Below are 20929 nucleotides of genomic sequence, written 5' to 3' on the forward strand. Positions count from 1 at the left end.
CATATTAAGGCAGCATATTAAGCACTCATTGGAGGGGGAATGTCCACAGTATCCCCTTTTTCAACCATAGTGAAGCAGAGCACATCAGTGCAAAAACGAAGGCTTTACAACAATCTCTAGCAGAAGTGCCAAGTAGATGATCCTTCTTGGCCTCCTTTGAGGTTCTCAGCATCACAGATGCCAGTCATCAGCCAATTCAGTTTTCTCCATGTGATATCAAGAAATGGCTGGAGACACTAGTTATTGCAAAGGCTATATTCCAACAATAACATTGAAGACTGGGGCTCTAGAACTTGCTGCAGCCCTAGCCAAGCTGTTCCAAGCTGTATCCCCTGCAGGCCAAGTTCAGGCAGGCCAATTATGGCCCCATCAATCTTCTCTCAATTATCAATAAAATGATTGCTGGTTTGATCAATTGTGCTATCAAGAAGCACATGAGAACACCACCTGCAAGATGCCCACTTGCTAAAGCCAAGCACCATGTGCACCTGGAAATGTATACCATTCCAACATTGTCATTGGATCAAGGTCCTGAAACTCCCCCCATTAACAGAATTGGGTGCACCTTTCTCAAATGGACTGCAATAGTTCAAGACCGGAGTTCACACCATCATCTCAAAGCAATTTGGGATGGACAGAAAGTAATGGCCCAGCCAGCAGAGCCCACACCCCTTGAATGAACACAAAAAGGAATAAAAGATGGGTTACTATCAAATTGACTGAATGAAATTGTGTACTGTAGCTAAATCAGCAAAATAATTTAACCAGGGGACAGTGAGGTCTGCAGATGCTGGAGATCAGAGTTGAGTGTGTGTTGCTGGAACAGCACAGCAAGTCAGGCAGCATCCGAGGAGCAGGAAATTCGAAGTTTCAGGCCAGAGCCCTTCATCAGGAATGAGGCTGGGAGCCTCGCAGTTGGAGAGATAAATGGGAGGGAGGTGGGGCTGGGGAGAAGGTAGCTGAGACTGCAATAGGTGGATGGAGGTGATGGTGATAGGTCGGAGAGAAGGGTGGAGAGGAATGGTGGGAAGGAAGATTGACAGGACAGGTCATGAGGATGGTGCTGAGCAGGAAGGTTGGAACTGGGGTAAGGTGGGGAGAGGGGAAATGAACCTAGTGAAGTCCACAATAATGCCTTGGGGTTGAAGTGTTCCAAGGGAAAGATGAGGTATTCTTCCTCCAGGCGTCGGGTGGTGAGGGAGCGGTGGTGGAGGAGGCCCAGGACCTGCATGTCCTCTGCAGAGTGAGAGGGGAGTTGAAATGTTGAGCCATGGGGTGGTGGGGTTGGTTGGTGCGGGTGTCCCGGAGATGTTCTCTAAAGCGATTTGCGAGAAGGCATCCAGTCTCCCCAGTGTGGAGGAGACTACATCTAGAGCAATAAACTTTACCAGTTTCCTCATTTCCCCTCCCCCCATCTTACCCCAGTTCCAACCTTCTTGCTCAGCACTGCCTTCATGACTTGTCAATCTTCCTTCCCACCTATCCGCTTCACCCTCCTCTCTGACCTTTCACCATCACCCCCACCTCCATCCACCTATTGCACTCTTAGCTACCTTCTCCCCAGCCCCACTCCCCTCCCATTTATCTTTCCACCCTCGAGGCTGCCAGCCTCATTCCTGATGAAGGCTCCTGCCCGAAACGTCAATTTTCCTGCTCCTCGGATGCTCCCTGATCTGTGCTTTTCCAGCAACTCTCAAAAATAATTTACCTGCCTACATTGAAAGGTTTACTAGTGAATTGGTCAGATAGCCTTAAATTCAATCCCGGAAATTTCTGAATTATTTGGACATAGCAATGTGTCAAAACACAGGTAAATAATTACAGTACTGTTACTTTAATTATAGCTTCTTCCTTAACTGATAATGTACCTGTGTTGCCTTGCAGCCCCGCAAATAACAAGTCTGATTCTTCGCCAAAGGGATCTCGTCATCATGTCAATCGGCGTCCACGATCTCCCAGGCAAGATAATGTGAACAAAGGTAATGCAGCTCAACATCTTGTACTATCGTTATCACAGGCATAATACCCATTTAGTGCTACAAATCTCATAACTTTCCATTCATTTCAATGATTCACATTGCAACTAAATCTCCATTTATTATTAGTTAAAACAAAGTTTAAAGTTACTTTGCAATGATTGTGCTATTTTTACTTAAGAAATGAGTTTAACTCAGATATGACAAGCTGAAGGATTTTAATGTAAGGAAGATTATTTTCCCCAATTTTGGAGTCAATCATATGTAATTTAAAGTTCAAGTAAGATAGTGAAAGGAAAGCTTGTCGAAAATTTCTCTTAGTTGTTTTGCCACATTGCTGCCCTGGCAGGAACATTGCATGTTATTTTTGTTGGAAATTGTTGTTGTTGAGAAATTTAGTTGAAGAATTATGGTTCATGGAAGACATCACAGGTCAGGAGAGAAGACTATGTAAATATTACTTAGTTAATACAAAGAATAATATTTGAGAGTGTACAGATTATGGAAAGTGATCAAAGGAAGTGAGAGGTTTTGTGGAAAGTTTGAGGTTCATGCAAAGGTTTGAGAAACAGACATTTGCTTTTTAAATCCTATAGAGCTTCATTGTTCTAGTGTTATTCAGTAGGAATGTGGTACTGTTACATTTCCACAGCAGAACTACCAGTGGGATGAATTGCCAATAGAGCTGTTTCCCTCAGCAACCTAAAGATGTGTAAATAAAACACTTGCTTGACTGTATCTGCAAGAGTTAACTAATGCACCAGAGGGCACTCTTGTTCCAAGCACTATAGTGTCTTCATGCTTCACAGACCTCCACAGAGAGGGAAGAAAAATGGAAGAGTGTTGCTTCAGCTGAGGATATTGTTGCACAAAGACTTGTCAGCAGGTAACTTCCCTACCCATCTGAAAAAGATTTGGGTTACCTTGGAAACAAGGAATAAATGAAGAGAAATTGTTCCGAAAATCTGTAAATCCTTAATTCTGCAATGGTTTTAAGTGAAATTTGTGTTTTTTTTTAAAAAGCAGATATAATCCGGCCTATGACATACTCCTTTTCTTAATATCCATTAGATCCAAATATTCCTTTCAAATTCTGAGAAGGGATGACCTTGTTAGTAGTTGGGATGCCTCTAATCCACTTCCAAACTGCACAGTCTAAATCTTACAGAAATCTATAAAATGTCAACTAGATTGCAAAAATTTGTTTGTGATACTCTCTTCCTCAATTCTCATCAGTATGTACTAATGCAGAAGTATTAGTAGTTAAATTTTAGGTGAATTTTCATTATAACCAAAGCTGGATCCATGGAATTAACCTCCTCCCCCAACTTTTAAGAGTTACTAACTAATTAGTTGTTGTGCTTTCCAGCCAAGTATGCTGCTGGGAATGCAGTTGAGCAATACTAGAGAAGCAGTGCCTATCATAGAATTCAATATGACCTTCTCTTTGTTACTTCTGAGAGTTTGCCTGTGGCAAAGATCACTAACTACATTTTGCTTGTATTGCAAAACTGAGGATCTTTGTATGAATAGAAAATAAATAAAAGTTTTAAAGTTTTTTATTGAGAATAAAAATTAGAAGAAATATGCCCATTGTATTTATGATATTGCTAACATGCTACAATCAGAAGAAATCTCAAACATAAACAGAAATTACTGGAGCAACCCAGCAAGTCTGGCAGCATCTGTGGAGAGAAAACAGTCAACATTTTGGGTCCAGTGACTCTACTTCAAAAGAAATCTCACCTCACTTCCCTTAGTAAATGATCACATATCACCATAATAGCACACTGCAGAACACTGCTTTTGTTTTTAAAATGATGATATTCATTCTTTTTAGTATTTGAATTTAATTAGAAAATTACTTAGCTTACAAATATACAAATGTCCTTGAGGAAAGCAGACTGCCATCCTTAACCTACAGTAATGTGGTTGATTCTTTACTTTCATCTGAAATGGCCTAGCTGAAAATGTGTTGCTGGAAAAGCACAGCAGGTCAGGCAGCATCCAAGGAGCAGGAGAATCGACGTTTCGGGCATGAGCCATTCTTCAGGGCTCATGAAGAAGGCTCCTTCCTGAAGAAGGGCTCATGCCCAAAATGTCGATTCTCCTGCTCCTTGGATGCTGCCTGACCTACTGCGCTTTTCCAGCAACGCATTTTTCAGCTCTGATCTCCAGCATCTGCAGTCCTCACTTTCTCCTCTGAAATGGCCTAGTAAGCCATTCAGTTGTCTCAGTTGCTAGAAAGGAAATAAAATGAAGTCAGACTGACAACCTGGCATTGACTAATGCTTCAGAAACACAGTCTTGTTGACCAACAAAGTCCTCCTTGCGAATATCTAGGGGGTGAGCGCCCTGATTTGGGTGAGCTATCCCACAGATTACTTATGCCTGACAGTCATGTTCTTAGATTCACCCTTAATACACAACATCCCAGACAATACCCACCAGAAGGACAGACCCAACATGGGTAGCAGTACAGTGTGATACAGTCAGGAAGGTGTGTTCCAGTTTTCCTTACCGTGGACCGTAGACCCCACAAAGCCTTATAGCACCTGATTAGTCAGTACTCCCACATGTTAAATATCACCTGGAAGAAGCGACGACGGTACAATTACTGACTGAACCTTCCACATAAAGTTATCTGGCTTAGGTTTCACATTTTGGCTGCCTGTTTATTTTTCCAGATGAAAGTAGTCTTTCGAAGGACAAGAGTTCTTGGTTGAACATAATGAAGAAAGCCAAGAAAACAGTTTCAGGAGCAGCTTTTGGTGTTCGATTAGAAGAGTGTCAACCTGGTATAAATAACAAGGTAATTAGCTGTGTTTTACTAGGCTGTGAGTATTCACACTTTAACACCTTGACATAGATACCTGATTAGTATTTTAATTGGGGTTTTATTCCTGCTGTAGTTTTCTCTCCCTAAGTCGCTCCGTCACTCAATCTAATTCTCCTCTAAGACACTCTGAAACTAAACTCTTTGAACAAGTTTTGGATCTCTAGTCCTACTACCTTGTTAGTAGCTTGCCTTGGTACCAAATTTTGTTTGATTGCTGTGAGTGCCATAACATGTTTTACTATGTCATGAGCATTAGTGATTAGGGGTTTATAGCATTGTTGTAATGTTACTGAACTAATTGTCTAGAGACATGGAATAAGCTCTGGAGGCATAAGTTCAAATCCTTTCTTGGAAGATAGAAAAATATGAGTTTGATTAACAAATCTGGAATGAAATGTTAGTTTAATTTATTAATGACCCTGAAATGATTGGATTACCATAAATATTCATGCGGTTCATTAATATCCTTTGGAATGGTATTCTACCTTTCCGCACATCCACAGCAGTTAATTGACTCTTAACTGTCCTCTGAAACAGCTACCAAGCCACTCACTTGTATCAGGCCACTACAGGAAATATGTTTGTGGGTACATCAGCCATTGAAACAGATAACTTAGTACCATCTTCTTAAAGTTAGTCAGTGATGAGCAAGAAATTCTGGCCTTGCTAGAGATGCACAGATCCCAAGGTCAAGTGAAAAATATAAATGTAAGTCCCTTGTTTAAATTTGTTTTGGTGGTGATGGATATAATTTCATCTATTATTTGTTTCCATTTTAGACTTAGTGAAGCCATCACGCTGCAATATTTAACCATGTTGTTCAAGTATTTGTGTGTTTGTGTTTGTTCTTTCAGTTTATACCACTGATAGTGGAGGTATGTTGCAAGTTGGTGGAGGAGAAAGGTTTGGAGTACACAGGGATCTATAGGGTACCAGGGAACAATGCCATGGTCTCCAGCCTACAAGAACAACTGAATAAGGGAATGACTGATCTAAATACCTCAGAAGAAGTAAGCTTCTGATTCTTCTACAAGCACATTACTACCCCTTTTTCTTGTTTTGTACGTTCATCAGTAATTTAGAGGTATATTTAAAGGAAATTAGCTAAGAACCGTTAACAGTTTGCTCACATTTCTGATAGGACTGTACGAAGTGCTCTCTGTTGAATATCAGCCTCTAACCACAATCTGTAGCTGTGGTGACCATGAGTAAAAGCTAAACATCATTTAGAACTGTTCATTTAGATAGATAGAAGAAACTTCAAATTTGAATCATACCTTCAAGGAGGCATCTGTGATGCGTAGTGGCAATTTTCTACTGTAGTTTCTATATTCCACAAAAGAATGGTTAACAGTGTGATTTATATTTGAGTAGTGTCTAATGGCACATAATGGCTGTCTGTATTGAGTAATTTTGTCTTTGCAGAAATGGCAAGACTTGAACGTGATTAGCAGTTTGCTTAAACTGTTCTTCCGAAAGCTTCCTGAGCCTCTCTTCACAGATGGTGAGTAAATCATTAATACTGTATTGTTTTCAGTTAGGTAACAGTCATTATACTAAAGTTAGAGCAATAAATGTCTTTTTAAGGAAGTTGAAACCTGTAGTTGTAAAGTTGTTTAAAATGATCCATTAAGTTTCACATTAAAAAAAAAAGTTTTTCAGTTATTTAATGCATTTTCACATTTGACCAATGTGCCAAAATGTTTCCGAAATAACTCCAAGGAGCCAGGCATCTTGTATCCAAGTCACCCTTTATTTACATGTATACAGTGCATAGGTGCTGACCAGCCAGCTTAAAGCCAGTCTCTAGAAATGAAGAGATGCTCTGAATCTCTGGTTTATGTCTGTCAGCTAGGTCTCCATGATTGGCCCAGGTTAACAACCCCAATCAAGGATCTCCATTAAGGAGATCCACCGCACCTTCATTCCAATTACTACATTGCTCGCACCTCCACTTCCTCCCCCCCACATCCCAAAAAGGTCCAGAGGTGTAGGCCTGTTCTTTTCATTGTAGCTTCTCTTGGGATGTTTGTGTCCCAAGTCCAGTTCCTCCGACTTGGACATGGGTGGCGTGTATCAAACCATAGCCTGTCTCTTGCACCCAGAATGTCTTGGAAGAGTTTCCTCCACTTATTCAGGTAGTAACGGTATCAAAGCTGCAGCCATCTCAGACTCTGAGATTTCTTCAACGCTAGACGGAGTTTCTGACAACCTTTTCTGGCTGATCTGAGGTGCCAGGTATGTTTTGCTCCTGCCTTGTCTGCAAAAGTAGCAGCTTTCATGTGATCCACGTTTGTTCAGGACTGCCTCCCCTACCCAAACTTTGTATGTCACGGGACCTGACCTCATATCAACCTTGCCTCAAAGCCATGGTGGGCCATTTTTATGGTTTTTACACCAAAGTTTGTCCCCTGAAGTAAACTCTGTCTTTCGTTTAGAGGAGGCATGTGGCCAGCATTGGCATTCCTGCTGTTGTCAGGTTTAACCTGGTGTGGAGTCTTATCCCCGTCAGCAATTCTACTGGAGCTATATCTGGGAAATGTTCTCCATGATCTGCTGGAAAATGGCACAGGCTGATGATACCCCAAATGGCAGTCCTGTATATTGGTACAAATCCTAATGGGTATTAGTTGTGGCATGCTTCTGAGACCCCTCATATAGTTGCAATTTCAAATATACATGGCTCATGTCCAGCTTCATGAAGGCCAGACGCCCCCCCCCCCCCACCGGTTTTGCATACAAGTCCTCCATGTGAGGGATTGGGTATTTGTCCAGCTGTGAGAAGCAGTTTACCATTTGCTTAAAATCCCCACAAAGATGAACTGAGCTGTCGGGCTTCACAATCAATACGACCAGTGCTACCAGTTCTACAGTCTGCGCTTGTTTGATGATTCCTTCGCTTTCTAACCTCCTGGGCAGGCCTTACAGAATTGCGGAATTGCTTCCTGGTCGGCATGTAAGGAGGTCTGGGCTCCTGACAAACCTCTGCCTATTTAATTAGGACTTTACTCAGGCAGCCATTTTCTAATCGGAAGATGTTGAGCCGCTCAGGATGAATCTTTCTCAACCAATTCTGCCCCATCAATCTTTGGCCCAAGCTTTTTGCTACAATCAGTAGTAACTCCTTCTCGTTGAAAACTGGAATCAGTTGTACCCTTAATTTGCAACAGTTTCCCAGTGTAGGTTCTCAGTCTAGCCAAGGTCTTGAGCAAACTTAAGGGTTAGAGTGCAAAGTGAATCTTCTTAAAGACTGGTTCTGCAACCACCGATACAGCTGTGCCAGTATCAACTCCCATGAGAATTGGGTGACCATTTAACTAGACATTTATTTTGAGTACTTACTATTTGGATGTTACTAAACAATTTAACTCTCCCAAATCACATGTAGGCCGACTTTCCAGAGTGAACATCTTCCTTGATACCAACCTATAAGTTCTCTTACTCACGTCAGGCCTCTTAAGCCGCCTTTGTTGTCTTGAGTCCGCATACTGGCAGAAACTACAATGGCTTTTTTCAGCATTACTCAAATTCTCTGCAACCAAATGAGCAAATTAACCAGTAATTCATTGCATTGCTTTTAAATAATCATACTATGCACACATTCTGAAGGGTCACTGGACTCGAAATGTTAACTCTTTCTCTCCACAGATGCTGCCAGACCTACTGAATTTCTCCAGCAACTTCTGTTTTTGTTTCTCATTTCCATCAACCACAGTTCCTTGGTATTATTTTCTCATGCTATGTACATGTTGGCTTCTTTGTTTAAATTATAGCCACTGTACTTGAAAGTTCTTCTTTGAAACTTTACTCATTGGAACAAAGGCCAGGTGGATCTCATTGACCATGAGATCCTTGATTGGGGTTGTTAACCTGGGCCAATCAGGGAGCCCTGGCTGACAGATATAAACAGGAGATTCAGAGAGTCTCTTTGTTTCAAGGGACGAGAGCTGAGCTCGCTGGTCAGAGCCTGTCCATTATGCACTTATAAATGAATGATGACTTGGTGATGAGATATCTGCCTCTATAGTAATTTCAGGAGCGACAAGAGAAGACAGTATGCTCCTAAAAACAATTTGCTCGCAACAGTCGTCTTTGAGTTGGGGTAAGCATGTCTGGCGTCATGTCTTTATTCAGGAAACTTGATCCATTCAATCCTGCCAAACATTGGGCCCAATATGTGGAAAAGAAATGGCTATTTATTCCAGGCAAATGACATTGGGGCAGATGAAAAGCACGAGTAATTCTTGCGGACTGCAGCATTTTCAGTTATTAGCAGCCTAACTTTCCTCCAGCACCAAGCGCTAAAACCTGTCAAGAGTTGATGGATTTAGAAAAGGAATATTAGAGCCCCTAATTCTGAGACACTATTGGTTTTATTTGGCAGTTTGAGAACCAGGGGAATTCATATTCAGATTTTTGATGAGATTAAGATGACTTGCAGAGGCATATGATTTTGGATTAACCCTGAATGAGATCCTGAGACACCGTTCAGCTGAAGCCCAACTGAACTAAACAAAGCACTACACCTGGCTTTGTCATTAGAAAATGTGGTAAGTGGAGCATGTGAACTACAGTGCATTTCAAAGGACACTCTCACTTATCCGAATGAGCTTGGAGAATACCACTTGAATATAGGCAATCGTGGATACTCATGCAGGGCATAGGCTGAGCAAAGGGACCATAGGTCAGCCCACAGCAAACACCAAAACAAAACAAAACTGAGCCTCTACCAAATGTCTAAAATGTTTCTTGGATCCAGGCTGAAAAGCCATTGTAGTTGCTGCCAGTATGCGGACTCACGACAACAAAGGAGGCTTTAAGAGGCCTGACGTGAGTCAGAGCCAGTTGTAAGACCAAATGGTGTCTCAGCATCTCATTCAGGGTTAATTCAGGTGCAGTGTATGTACAGGTTCTTTTAGTCTACAAAGAGCAAAGCCCAGTGTTATTAATAATATGTAGTTACCAGTACATGGAAGTGTGGCATAATTTTTCATATTCTCAGAACTACCCAAATATTGCCTAATCATGACATCACGTCTAATGTCAGATATCGTGTTGTGAGATTTGCAAGCGCAGGCTAGCTTGGTATGGTTAGATGATCAGAATTTGTTTTGATAACATTTGCAAAATTATTAATGTGTTTAAATTTGTCACTGTTTGGTTCTGAGAAGTTTTCAATGTACCTCAGATTATTCCAAAAAGATAAGGTATCAGAAATTATTTAGCAACAAGTGAAACCAGCTGTTTTTCAGTGCTACTATGGATTAGCAACACAAGTTGCTACAAACTGCCACAAACAGGATGCTGTCATCAACCAAAAAGAGACTATGCCAATTACACAAATAAATAATCTATATATGCACCTGATGTGTGTGATACTAAGTATGTAGGCCATATGCCCCAAAGACTGGCAGATCATATTGAATAGCATTTCCCAATGGTTGTTTGCAATAACCAACTTACTGACTGAGTTTTTATCAGCAATACTCAAGTTTATAAGTTATTTGATGACACACATTAAGGATGCACCGTTAACTCTTTCTGTTGCAAACTCCCACCCCACATTCTTTTGTTTTCTCAAGTTTTGAATGTCTTGCTGTGTCCCAGAATCTATCTTGTCATTCCGTATTTGAACCTTTCTTATCAGGTTTCAACTGTATTAGAGGACTGGAATGTCCATAGTTAAGCCTGGTGGGAAGGGGTGGCATAGTGTTAAGTCACAGGGCTAGAAATGCAGGCTAATGCACCAGACATACGACTTTTAATACCACCATGGCAGATAGTGAAATTTAGATTGAATAAAAGTCTGGAATACAAAAAAATGGTATCTTGATTGCAATTATTTTGTAATAGTCCATCTTGTTTACTCAGCGTCACTTTTAGGAAATAAATCCGCCATCCGTACCTGTTCTGGCCTACATGTGACTCTGGATCCACAGCACTGTGATTTATTCTTAACTGCCCTATAAGCAATTAGGGATAGGCAATAAATGCTGGCCTATCCAGCAATACCCACACCCTTTTAAAGAATTTTAAAAATGTTAAATTATACCTTTGCGACTTGTTACCAAAAGTGCACCATTCCTCCTCAACCATCTTGATTTGTTTACAGCCTTTGACAAGATTAACCAATCCATTGTCCTCCAAATTGTCTTTAATCTCCAGTTGGATGATATTGTCCTTGACTGGCTACCTACATCACAACTATGAAAAATGTAAACAAGTACAGTAGACCCCCGTACCCGCGGAGGATACGTTCCAGGACCTACCGTGGAAGCCCAAAACCATGGACCATCATTTAAATGGGAAGCTTACCTTCGCAGCAGCCTCCTGGTCCCTGGTTCCGGAATATTCCCTATAATATGTTCCAGCCACGGGTACCCGCAGATACGGGGTTGCCCTGTACTTCATTCACTATAAATGCTTAGGATGTTCTGAGGTTATGAAAGGTGGTTTGTAAATGCAGTTAGTTCTTGAGCATCCGGATAATATCCTGCAATGGCTTCTCTTCCTCACCATGCACCCTTGTCTCTGAAGTCCCCAAACGATCCAGCCTTGAACTCCTCCTGTATCTTATCAACAAACTAGCCCTTGATGATATCATCCAAAGATAAAGCTTTGTGTATGCTGAAGACATCACACTGTACCTAATAACCACGTCTTTTGACATATTCTATGTCTCTGTGTTGTCAGACAGCTTATTTGGCATTGAGGTCTCCAAGTATGCAATAGGAAAATTGAAACTATTGCTTCAGCACTAATCATAAATACCATTCCCCAGTTACCAATTCTATTCTTCCACCTAGTCACCAGTCAGCCTGAACCAACATAAGAACTGAACCCAGTCACATCTCATTTGACCTTGAGAGAAACTTCAGTGTTTCCATATTATCTCCATCAACAGGCCTAGTTTACTTCCTCTTGTGCATTGATTTAATCACGAAATCTTTGTGTTTTGCTTTCTGCAGTGTTCTTCAGGCTGACCTCCCGTTTACACCCGTTGTAGTTTGAGATCAGCCAAAAGTGTGCTTCTGACCCAGATGTGATGGCAATACCAGCAAAACCAAGTTGCAAAATGGCTAACTATATATTGATGTTCCCTGTACTTTACAGATAAATACAATGATTTCATTGAAACCAACAGACTGGAGGATGCGGCAGAAAGACTTCAAAGATTTAAGAAACTGGTAAATCCAATAGATTACATATCCTCACTATAGCTCCTCGAGTATATTCTAATTCTAGTTAACTATACATGTACTTGTATTTGCAATTAACGCAGTTTCTATTGGAATCTCATCATTTAAATCCTTTTCTAAAATTAACTACAAACTCCTTTCTTCTAAGAAGATCAGTCCCAACTTCTGTAGTTTTTCCATATAACTGAGTTACTTCATTTCAGATACCTCTCCAAGACTGGTTAAAGTGCAGTGCTGAGAATTAAACAGTGTTCCTATTAATTACTCCACATTTTGTCATCGATTCCATCTAATTACTCCATACTTTGACATATCTATGATAACTTCTTATGCCCTGGTTATCAGGAATCTATCTATCTGTGCTTTAAAACTCAAAGATTCTATTCTGACTGCCGACTGCAAGTTCCAAAGACTCATAGCCATCTGTAAGAAACAGTTCAACACCATATTTCAAACAGTGAGTTCTTGATTTTCCCACAAGAGAAAACATATTTTCACACTATCCTGTCAAAACCTCAAAGAATTATACATTTCAATCAACTTGCCACTAACTCTTTCTAAACTCCAATGGATTCAAGCCTAGCTTAATCAACCTTTCCTTAAATGTTAACTTGCCCAAACCAAGTTTCCTCTAGAAAATCTTCTCTGAACTGTTTCCAATATTTAGAATTTCATTTCTTTTAAATTTGGAATTTTTAAAACAAAAAATGAACCTAAAGCAATGGTGTAACTGCAATTGATCATTACAAAACCCCATCTAATTTACTCATGTCCTTGGGAGGAATAAATAAACCATTCTTACCCGGTCTGGCTTAGATGTGACTCCAGACCAATAACAATGTGGTGGATTCTTAACTGTCTTCTGGGCAATTAGGCTTGGGAAATAATGATGGTTTAGCCTGTGACGACCACGTCCCAGGAATGAATGAGAACAACAAATGTGATCTTGCCAATGCCATGTATAACTCGAGCATAATCTTACTACTTTATATTCAATTCCCTTCCTAATAAATAATATCAATAGAGTAATAGAGCTCTGGAGCACAGGAAAAAAGTGCCATTAGCCCATCAAGTCTGCACCAGTCAAACACTTGCTCCTAACTATTCTAATCACATGTTCCAGCACTTGGCTGGTAGCCATGTATGCCTTGGCATTACAAATGTACATTTAAATACTTCTTAAACATTGAGGATTTCTGTCTCTACCACCTTTACAGGCACTGAGCTCTAGATTCCCACCAGCCTTCGGATTAAAACATTTTTCCTCATATCCCCTCTAAACCCCCTGCCTTATTTCTATGCCCTCTAGTCATTGATCCCTGCACCAAAGGGAAATGTTTCTTCGTGTCTACCTTGTCTATGTCACTTATAATTTTATACATGTCAATCATGTTCCCCACTCAGTTTCCTCTGCCCCAGTCTATCTAATCTCTCCATAAAACTCTCCAGACCAGGCAATATCATGGTAAATCTCCGCTGCATCCTCTCTAGTGCAGTCTTATGCCTCCTATAATGTGGGTTCCAGAACTAAACACAGCATGGTAGCTGATGTTCCAGTATCACCTCCCTGCCCTTAAACTCTGTGCCTTGGCTAATAAAGGCAAGTATCCCATATGCCTTCTGATCCACTTTATCTACCTGTTCTGCTACCTTAAGGGACCAGTGTACATACTCACTGAGGTTCCTTTGGTACTTGGTGCTCCCCATGGCCCCATGTTCATCCTTGTTTTGTTTTGTCTTACCAAAGTGCATCACCTCACACTACCCTGAATTTCATTTGCCACAGTCCATCCAACCAGGGCTTTTGCCCGAAACGTCGATTTCGAAGCTCCTTGGATGCTGCCTGAACTGCTGTGCTCTTCCAGCACCACTAATCCAGAATCTGGTTTCCAGCATCTGCAGTCATTGTTTTTACCTCCATCCAACCAGCCTGTCTATATCCTCCTGTAATCTCAGACTGTTTCTCTTCACTATTTATCACCCCAATAGTTTTCATATTATCTGCAAACTTATTAATCAACTCTGTATATTCCAATTTAAATGATTTATATATACCACAAACAGCAAGAGTCCCAACAGTGATCCCTGTAGAACCCCAATTGATTCATCTTGACAAATGTAAAATGGCCCATTTGTACCTACTCCTGGTTCCTTGCTAGCTAGCAAATGTCCCATCCACACCAGAAGATTATCCCCTACACCATGAGCTTTTAATGTCTGCAATAACCATTGATCTGTCACCTTATCCAATGCCTGCTACTTACTTCAACTTTTTTATTTCTGTACAGGTGAGAAACTTAAATGAAACACTTATGTTTTAGGCTTTAGACTCATTAGAATTGTAGTAATGGAGTGCATTGTTGAGTAGTTATAAGACTTATGTTATTTCAGCTTCGAAATTTACCGGAAAATTATTTTGAAACCCTGAAGTTCCTCACAGGACACCTGAAGACCGTAGCAGATCATTCTGAAAAGAACAAGGTATCCTGAGCCCTGTGAATTATAATCTTCACAGTTTGACTGTTGTTTGAGTACCAAAGTTAATATCGCCATTTCCACAGTATTTTATGCATACATTGCGAATTATTGAATCTAGTATCAGCTTACAGTGCCAAACAGTAATGTGGAACATGTTTGGAGACTGTCAGACCTGTTGTTAACGAATAGTTAGATGGATTATTTTGAAAGAGAAAAGAAAGATTGTAGGTTTTGGAAAGAATTTGTACATTAGTCTCCTATACTGTTTGAATCTGTGTCCTCACACATAGTGCACATGTATGAATTAGTTTCCTGTGCTGTTATTCTTTTGCCCCATGCTCAGCATCAAGGGCAGAATTTTTCCATTTATGTTTTGGTAAATGAGATCATTGGCACCTGGATTGCCATGGCCCAGAGTGACTTTTCTCATGCAATCTTCCACCACTCACCCTACCGCAATTATATAATTGAGTTCTTGGCCACCCCTCTTGTGTGGCTGGAGAAGCAAAAGTGCTCATCATCACCAGGATCTTCAGCTTTCACACCTCAGGTATCATTTTTAAAGCCTAGCTGCACAACATTTCAGACATCTTCACACTGTAGTGCTCAAGTGCCAAATTTTGGCGAGGTGATGACCTAGTGGTAATGTTACTGGACGAGTGTTCCAGACATCCAGGCTGTTATTTTGGGCATTTGGGTTTGAAAGCCACCATCGCAGATAGTGAAATTTGAATTCAGTAAAATATCTGGAATTAAAAGTTAACCTTGTAGCAATCGTTGGTGATTGTCATAAGAACCCATCAGGTTTACTGATGGCTTTTAGAGAAGAAAATCTGTCATCCTTACCTGGCTCCAGACTCTCTACATTGCATTTGGCCTAGTAAGCCACTCAATTGTGTCGAATTGCCACAAAATCTAAAGTGAGTCAGGAGGCAGCGGAGAGATCATATGTAGTGTTATTGGTATGAGGAGTTAAAATGTTAAGAGGAAGTGAGGAAAGATCCTGCATGCAATAGTGAGAATGGTAGATCATCAGTCTTAGTGGGAGGTGGGTGAAGAAGCAGAGACAGGGTGAATGTAAGATAGCAGATAGAAGATCGTGGCACTTACCTTGATGAACAAAGAGATCATTCACCTAGTGGCACTGTCGACCATTCCTTCAGGCAGCTGATACTACATTGATCTTGGTGGCAACATAGGACCAAACTGGCAAGATCTGGTGTGACCTCCTCTGCTAATCCTGGGGAAGATCATGTCCACCAGGACTTCCAGGTCCCTTGCTGCAAGGCAGGATACCAATCTCCTCTTGTCTGCCTTGTCCTGGTTAGGTGTCACAAACCTAGCAGGGCTAACTGATCTGCTAGCACTTGACCAGGTACAGAAAGTCCTTTATAAATATGGCACCAGCACCAGGGATCTGAGGAATTGGGATACCATCAGTCAAGTGGGGCACCATAAGGGTATGATACCCTTGTTAATGAGGTGAGAAGAAAACCTGGTTCAATGACACAGATTAGCTGGGTGGTTGATAATGAGGAAGAAGATCTTAGGTTACAGGAGGATATAAATGGATTGGGTAGATGGAATTTAACGCTGATAAGTGTGCGCTGGTGAATTAGTTTCCTATGCTGTTATTCTGCTGCTCCATGCTCAGCATCAAGGACAGAATATTTCCATTTTTCCATTTATGTTTTGGTAAATGAGATCATTGGCACCTGGATTGCCATGGCCCAGAGTGACTTTTCTCATGCAATCTTCCACCACTCACCCTACCGCAATTATATAATTGAGTTCTTGGCCACCCCTCTTGTGTGGCTGGAGAAGCAAAAGTGCTCATCATCACCAGGATCTTCAGCTTTCACACCTCAGGTATCATTTTTAAAGCCTAGCTGCACAGTATTTCAGACATCTTCACACTGTAGTGCTCAAGTGTAAACTCTCAGAAGAAGTAACAAGTCAAGGGAGTACTCACTGAATGGCAGGTCGCTGAGAGCAACAGAGGGATTTTAAGTGATTTTCACAGGTCCTTCAAGGTGGCAGAATAGATTTTTTGTATAGTTAAAAAGGCATGTGGAACACATGCCTTTATCAGTTGTAACTTAGATTATAAAACCAGAGAGGTTAAAGTGGAGCTGTACGAAGTCTTGGATAGGCCACAGCTGGAGTGCTATGTGCAGTTCTGGTCACTACACTACAGATTGAATGTGATTGCATCACAGAGGTCCAGTGGAGATTGACCAGGTTTTGCCTGGGTTGGAGCAGTTTAGCAATGAGGAGAGGCTGGATAAGCTTGGGCGTTTTTCTTTAGAGCAGAGAAGGTTGCGAGGGGACCTGATTGAAGTGCATGAGACAGGGACATAAACAAAGCAGCTATTCATTTAATTGAAAGGTCAATGATGGGGTCATGATTTTAAGGTGAAACACAGGAGGTTTTCAGAGGATTTGAACAAAACATTTTTCACCCAGAGTGTGGTGGGAATCTGAAACACACTTCCTGGGAGGGTAGTTGAGACAGAAAACCTCACAATGCTTAAAAAGTATTTGGATGAGCACTTGAAAATGTCATGATGTTCAAGGCTATGGGTCAAGAGCTGGAAAGTGAGGCTAGTGCAGATTTAGAGTAGCGTAGTGGTGCACAGTGCCGAAGGGCCTATTCTGTACTGTATGATTAGATTAGATTACTTAGTGTGGAAACACGCCCTTCGGCCCAACAAGTCCACACCGCCCCGCCGAAGCGCAACCCACCCATACCCCTACATTTACCCCTTACCTAACACTACGGGCAATTTAGCATGGCCAATTCACCTGACCTGCACATCTTTGGACTGTGGGAGGAAACCGGAGCACCCGGAGGAAACCCACGCAGACACGGGGAGAATGTGCAAACTCCACACAGTCGCCTGAGATGGGAATTGAACCCAGGTCTCTGGCGCTGTGAGGCAGCAGTGCTAACCACTGTGCCACCATGCCGCCCATTTTCACAGTTGTGACAACTCTAGGAAAAGTGGGGCTTGATTTCCAGTGCACGAGCAGGTTTAGGACAAAAGCTCAAGAAAATCCACTGAACTTCGCTGAGAGAAATCCTCCTTAAAATTCGACGAAAGTGATTTCTGATAAGATTTGGCCCTTAGTGTTTCTTTCTTGTCAATGTTGTCTCTAGATTGTTTTGAGAGCCAGAAAGAAAAGAGCCTTTTTCAGTTCGTTACAGTTTTCCATTGCACTTTTCCAAAAAAAAATTTGAAATACCAGCTTTTTGTTTCTGTCAGTGCTACTTCATCTCTAACTTGTGAAAAAAATCCTCATCATAGGTTAAATGGGGTGGATCCTTGACTACTTTCATGTTTCATTGCCTCTGAATAATATGAATTGCAGCTCAGCTGTCTCTTATCTAATCCACATTAGTTTCCTGAAACTTGGTCAATTGTGTGGTCACAAGTTTCCTGTTGGTGTTTTAAGCTACATTGTAGAATTATTTCAGTCTATGAAAGTCCCAAGTATCAAATCAAATAATGGGATCATCAAATAATGTTGTGACACCCTGTAATTATCTTTTAGTAAGAGTAACTGTATCAAATTGAGTCTTGTCACGAGTCACTCTGCTCGTGCACTGGAAATCAAGCCCCACTTTTCCTAGAGTTGTCACAACTGTGAAAATTTAATCAAACTATCCAAAGTCTCAGGTTTACCTGAATGCCATACCCAGTTAAAAGGTTTCTGTCCTTAAAAAGAATACAGCTATTGAAGATATATTGTTTTTAACCAAAGGCAGAAAGAATGAAATATTACTAAATTCTGTATAAACTCTACCCCTTTTGGAAAACAAAATCCCTTCTGTAAACAAATAGACATACAAAGAGATAAGTTTACAAATGTTACAGGTAGGGAATAAACAAAGATAGGTCAATGAAACACAGTTCTGGCACTTGCCAGGATTACAGGGGTTGATCAGGTGTTTTTGTTTAGTTCCCTTTTAATTTTTTTTAACTCTTTGAGGAGGACCGAATTTGTGGACACACTAATTCTCAATCTTTCGTTAACTGGTTGAGGATTCACCCTTTTATTGTCTATGAATGTGGGTTTTCTCTTTCTCCTTTCAAGAAGGGAATTTGCAATGAGAGAGAGAGAGCGAGCATGGCTATCTGCATGAAATAATGTTTTACTTCTTCACTCATAGAAGGGAAAGAGGCAGTGATATTTCTGCCCTCAGAGGCTGGATGTTTCTGCTCAAAAATGCAAGAACTAAATATCACATTTTGCCATGTTGTGTACTCCTGAAAACCTGCAACTGGTTGTGGTTGAAGAACAAATCAAAAGTCTTGTCACTGGGCAAAAATGCCCATGGAGCCAAGATGTCTGGCATCACTGTCACTGGTTGAATGAAGTAAGCTTGCAGACAAACATGTAATGAGTTATAGTAACTCACCGTTTTGAAAACAGCATATGTGTTCTTCCACAGTCCCTTGGTTTTAAACAGTATCTTTTCCTATATTAATTCCTAATTTTAAAAAAAAAGTAGTCACTGCATAGTTTCATATTTTTAATATGCCCATGATTCTTCTTAACAGAAATTTGTACCCCAATCTGATATTGTATTTTCATTTTTTGCTTTCTCAGATGGAGCCACGGAATTTAGCATTGGTATTTGGTCCTACCCTAGTCAGAACATCTGAAGACAAAATGATTGACATGGTGACGCACATGCAAGATCGGTACAAAATAATTGAAACCTTAATACAGCATGTAAGTTTTTAATCTTTCTGTTGATGGTTGAATTATTTTTGAGGGGAATTAGGAAAGAGTGCTTCAAAGGACAGAATCTTACTGGAATAATGATATTATTACTCTGGATGACTGCATATATTGAGCCAAATGGTGTTTTCTCACGCCAGACCTCCTAAATGGTGATATGAAGATTATACCTGTGTTATTCTCAAGGCAGTCTGATGTTAGTAGCCTGAATTGCTAGGTCAGCATGTCACAAAGTAGATTGGCTAGTGCCTACACAGGAAAGACTGGATTGCTGATCATATTTATCAACTTTTCATAGAGCTGCAGTAACGAACTTAGAGATCATGTTTGACCCAGGCTTTAAGAATAAATTAAGGTGTGTGTATATATATATATATAGGTCACTTTTAATATATGTTCATAATTGAGACTTTGAGATATCATGATTCCAGCAAATATAAAGGAAAATTTCAAATTCTGTTACAAACACTTATTTTCACATTTTTGTTTCATTATTTCCATTTGATTGGTCTGGTTATAACTTCCATATCCGCCACAAATTCACCTGCACCTCCACACACATCATCTATTGCATCCGCTGCACCCGATGTGGCCTCCTCTATATTGGGGAGACAGGCCGCCTACTTGCGGAACGTTTCAGAGAACACCTCTGGGACACCCGGACCAACCAACCCAACTACCCCGTGGCTCAACACTTCAACTCCCCCTCCCACTCCACCAAGGACATGCAGGTCCTTGGACTCCTCCATCGCCAGACCATCACAACATGACGGTTGGAGGAAGAGCGCCTCATCTTCTGCCTAGGAACCCTCCAACCACAAGGGATGAACTCAGATTTCTCCAGTTTCCTCATTTCCCCTCCCCCCACCTTGTCTCAGTCAAATCCCTCGAACTCAGCACTGCCTTCCTAACCTGCAATCTTCTTCCTGACCTCTCCGCCCCCACCCCACTCCGCCTATCACCCTCACCTTGACCTCCTTCCACCTATCGCATTTCCAACGCCCCTCCCCCAAGTCCCTCCTCCCTACCTTTTATCTTAGCCTGCTGGACACACTTTCCTCATTCCTGAAGAAGGGCTTATGCCCGAAACGTCGATTCTCCTGTTCCTTGGATGCTGCCTGACCTGCTGCGCTTTTCCAGCAACACATTTTCAGCTCTGGTTATAACTAATCTTCTTTATCGTTTGTCTTGAGCTTTAAACCAGTTCAGTTTACTGATTTATCCACATTTTCTGAATTCTCCCAAGGCCATGCTCTCATTGTTCATTTTCCAGTGTGAGAAAATGTTTTGAACTGAAGTAATTTCAACAATTCAGCTGTGCATATTCGTTGAATATAGTAGGAGGAAAGAAATTAACAAAAGCATAAGGCACTTAGTTTAGCATAAGTTTATGACAGACAAACTTTACGGAGATTAAATATGTAATGTGTGCATGAAAGAGATCTGATTTGGTATGTTCAATACTATCAATATCTATTAAAATCTTTAGAATTTGGTATTTCTTTGCAATAGTCATATTTCAGTTAAATTTGATAAAATAATTAATGAATTTATAAGCAGGTTATTGATTGAACTAATTTAGATGTGTTGTTGTACCTGTCAATTGTTAATGTTGATAATACTGTAAACATTTCTTTGCTTATATATAATTAATCATAAAATGGCTCAGTCAGTTTTGTGGCCTTCTG

At 40.8% G+C, this 20929-nt stretch overlaps 1 protein-coding gene across 1 annotated transcript in view; it reads left to right on the top strand.

Annotated features, from left to right (window-relative positions):
• The window catches only part of LOC122539626 (rho GTPase-activating protein 23-like), a 266170-nt gene that overhangs the window by 190324 nt on the left and 54917 nt on the right, over positions 1 to 20929 (top strand). Inside the window, exons 15-21 of the mRNA XM_043674624.1 lie at positions 1885 to 1979; positions 4664 to 4788; positions 5670 to 5825; positions 6241 to 6319; positions 11929 to 12002; positions 14406 to 14495; positions 19107 to 19232. Coding sequence (XP_043530559.1) covers positions 1885 to 1979; positions 4664 to 4788; positions 5670 to 5825; positions 6241 to 6319; positions 11929 to 12002; positions 14406 to 14495; positions 19107 to 19232 — 745 coding nt within the window. The remainder of the gene's footprint in view (positions 1 to 1884; positions 1980 to 4663; positions 4789 to 5669; positions 5826 to 6240; positions 6320 to 11928; positions 12003 to 14405; positions 14496 to 19106; positions 19233 to 20929) is intronic.

Source organism: Chiloscyllium plagiosum, chromosome 33, assembly GCF_004010195.1.
Source record: "Chiloscyllium plagiosum isolate BGI_BamShark_2017 chromosome 33, ASM401019v2, whole genome shotgun sequence".
In the NCBI taxonomy this organism is placed as follows: Eukaryota; Metazoa; Chordata; class Chondrichthyes; order Orectolobiformes; family Hemiscylliidae; genus Chiloscyllium; species Chiloscyllium plagiosum.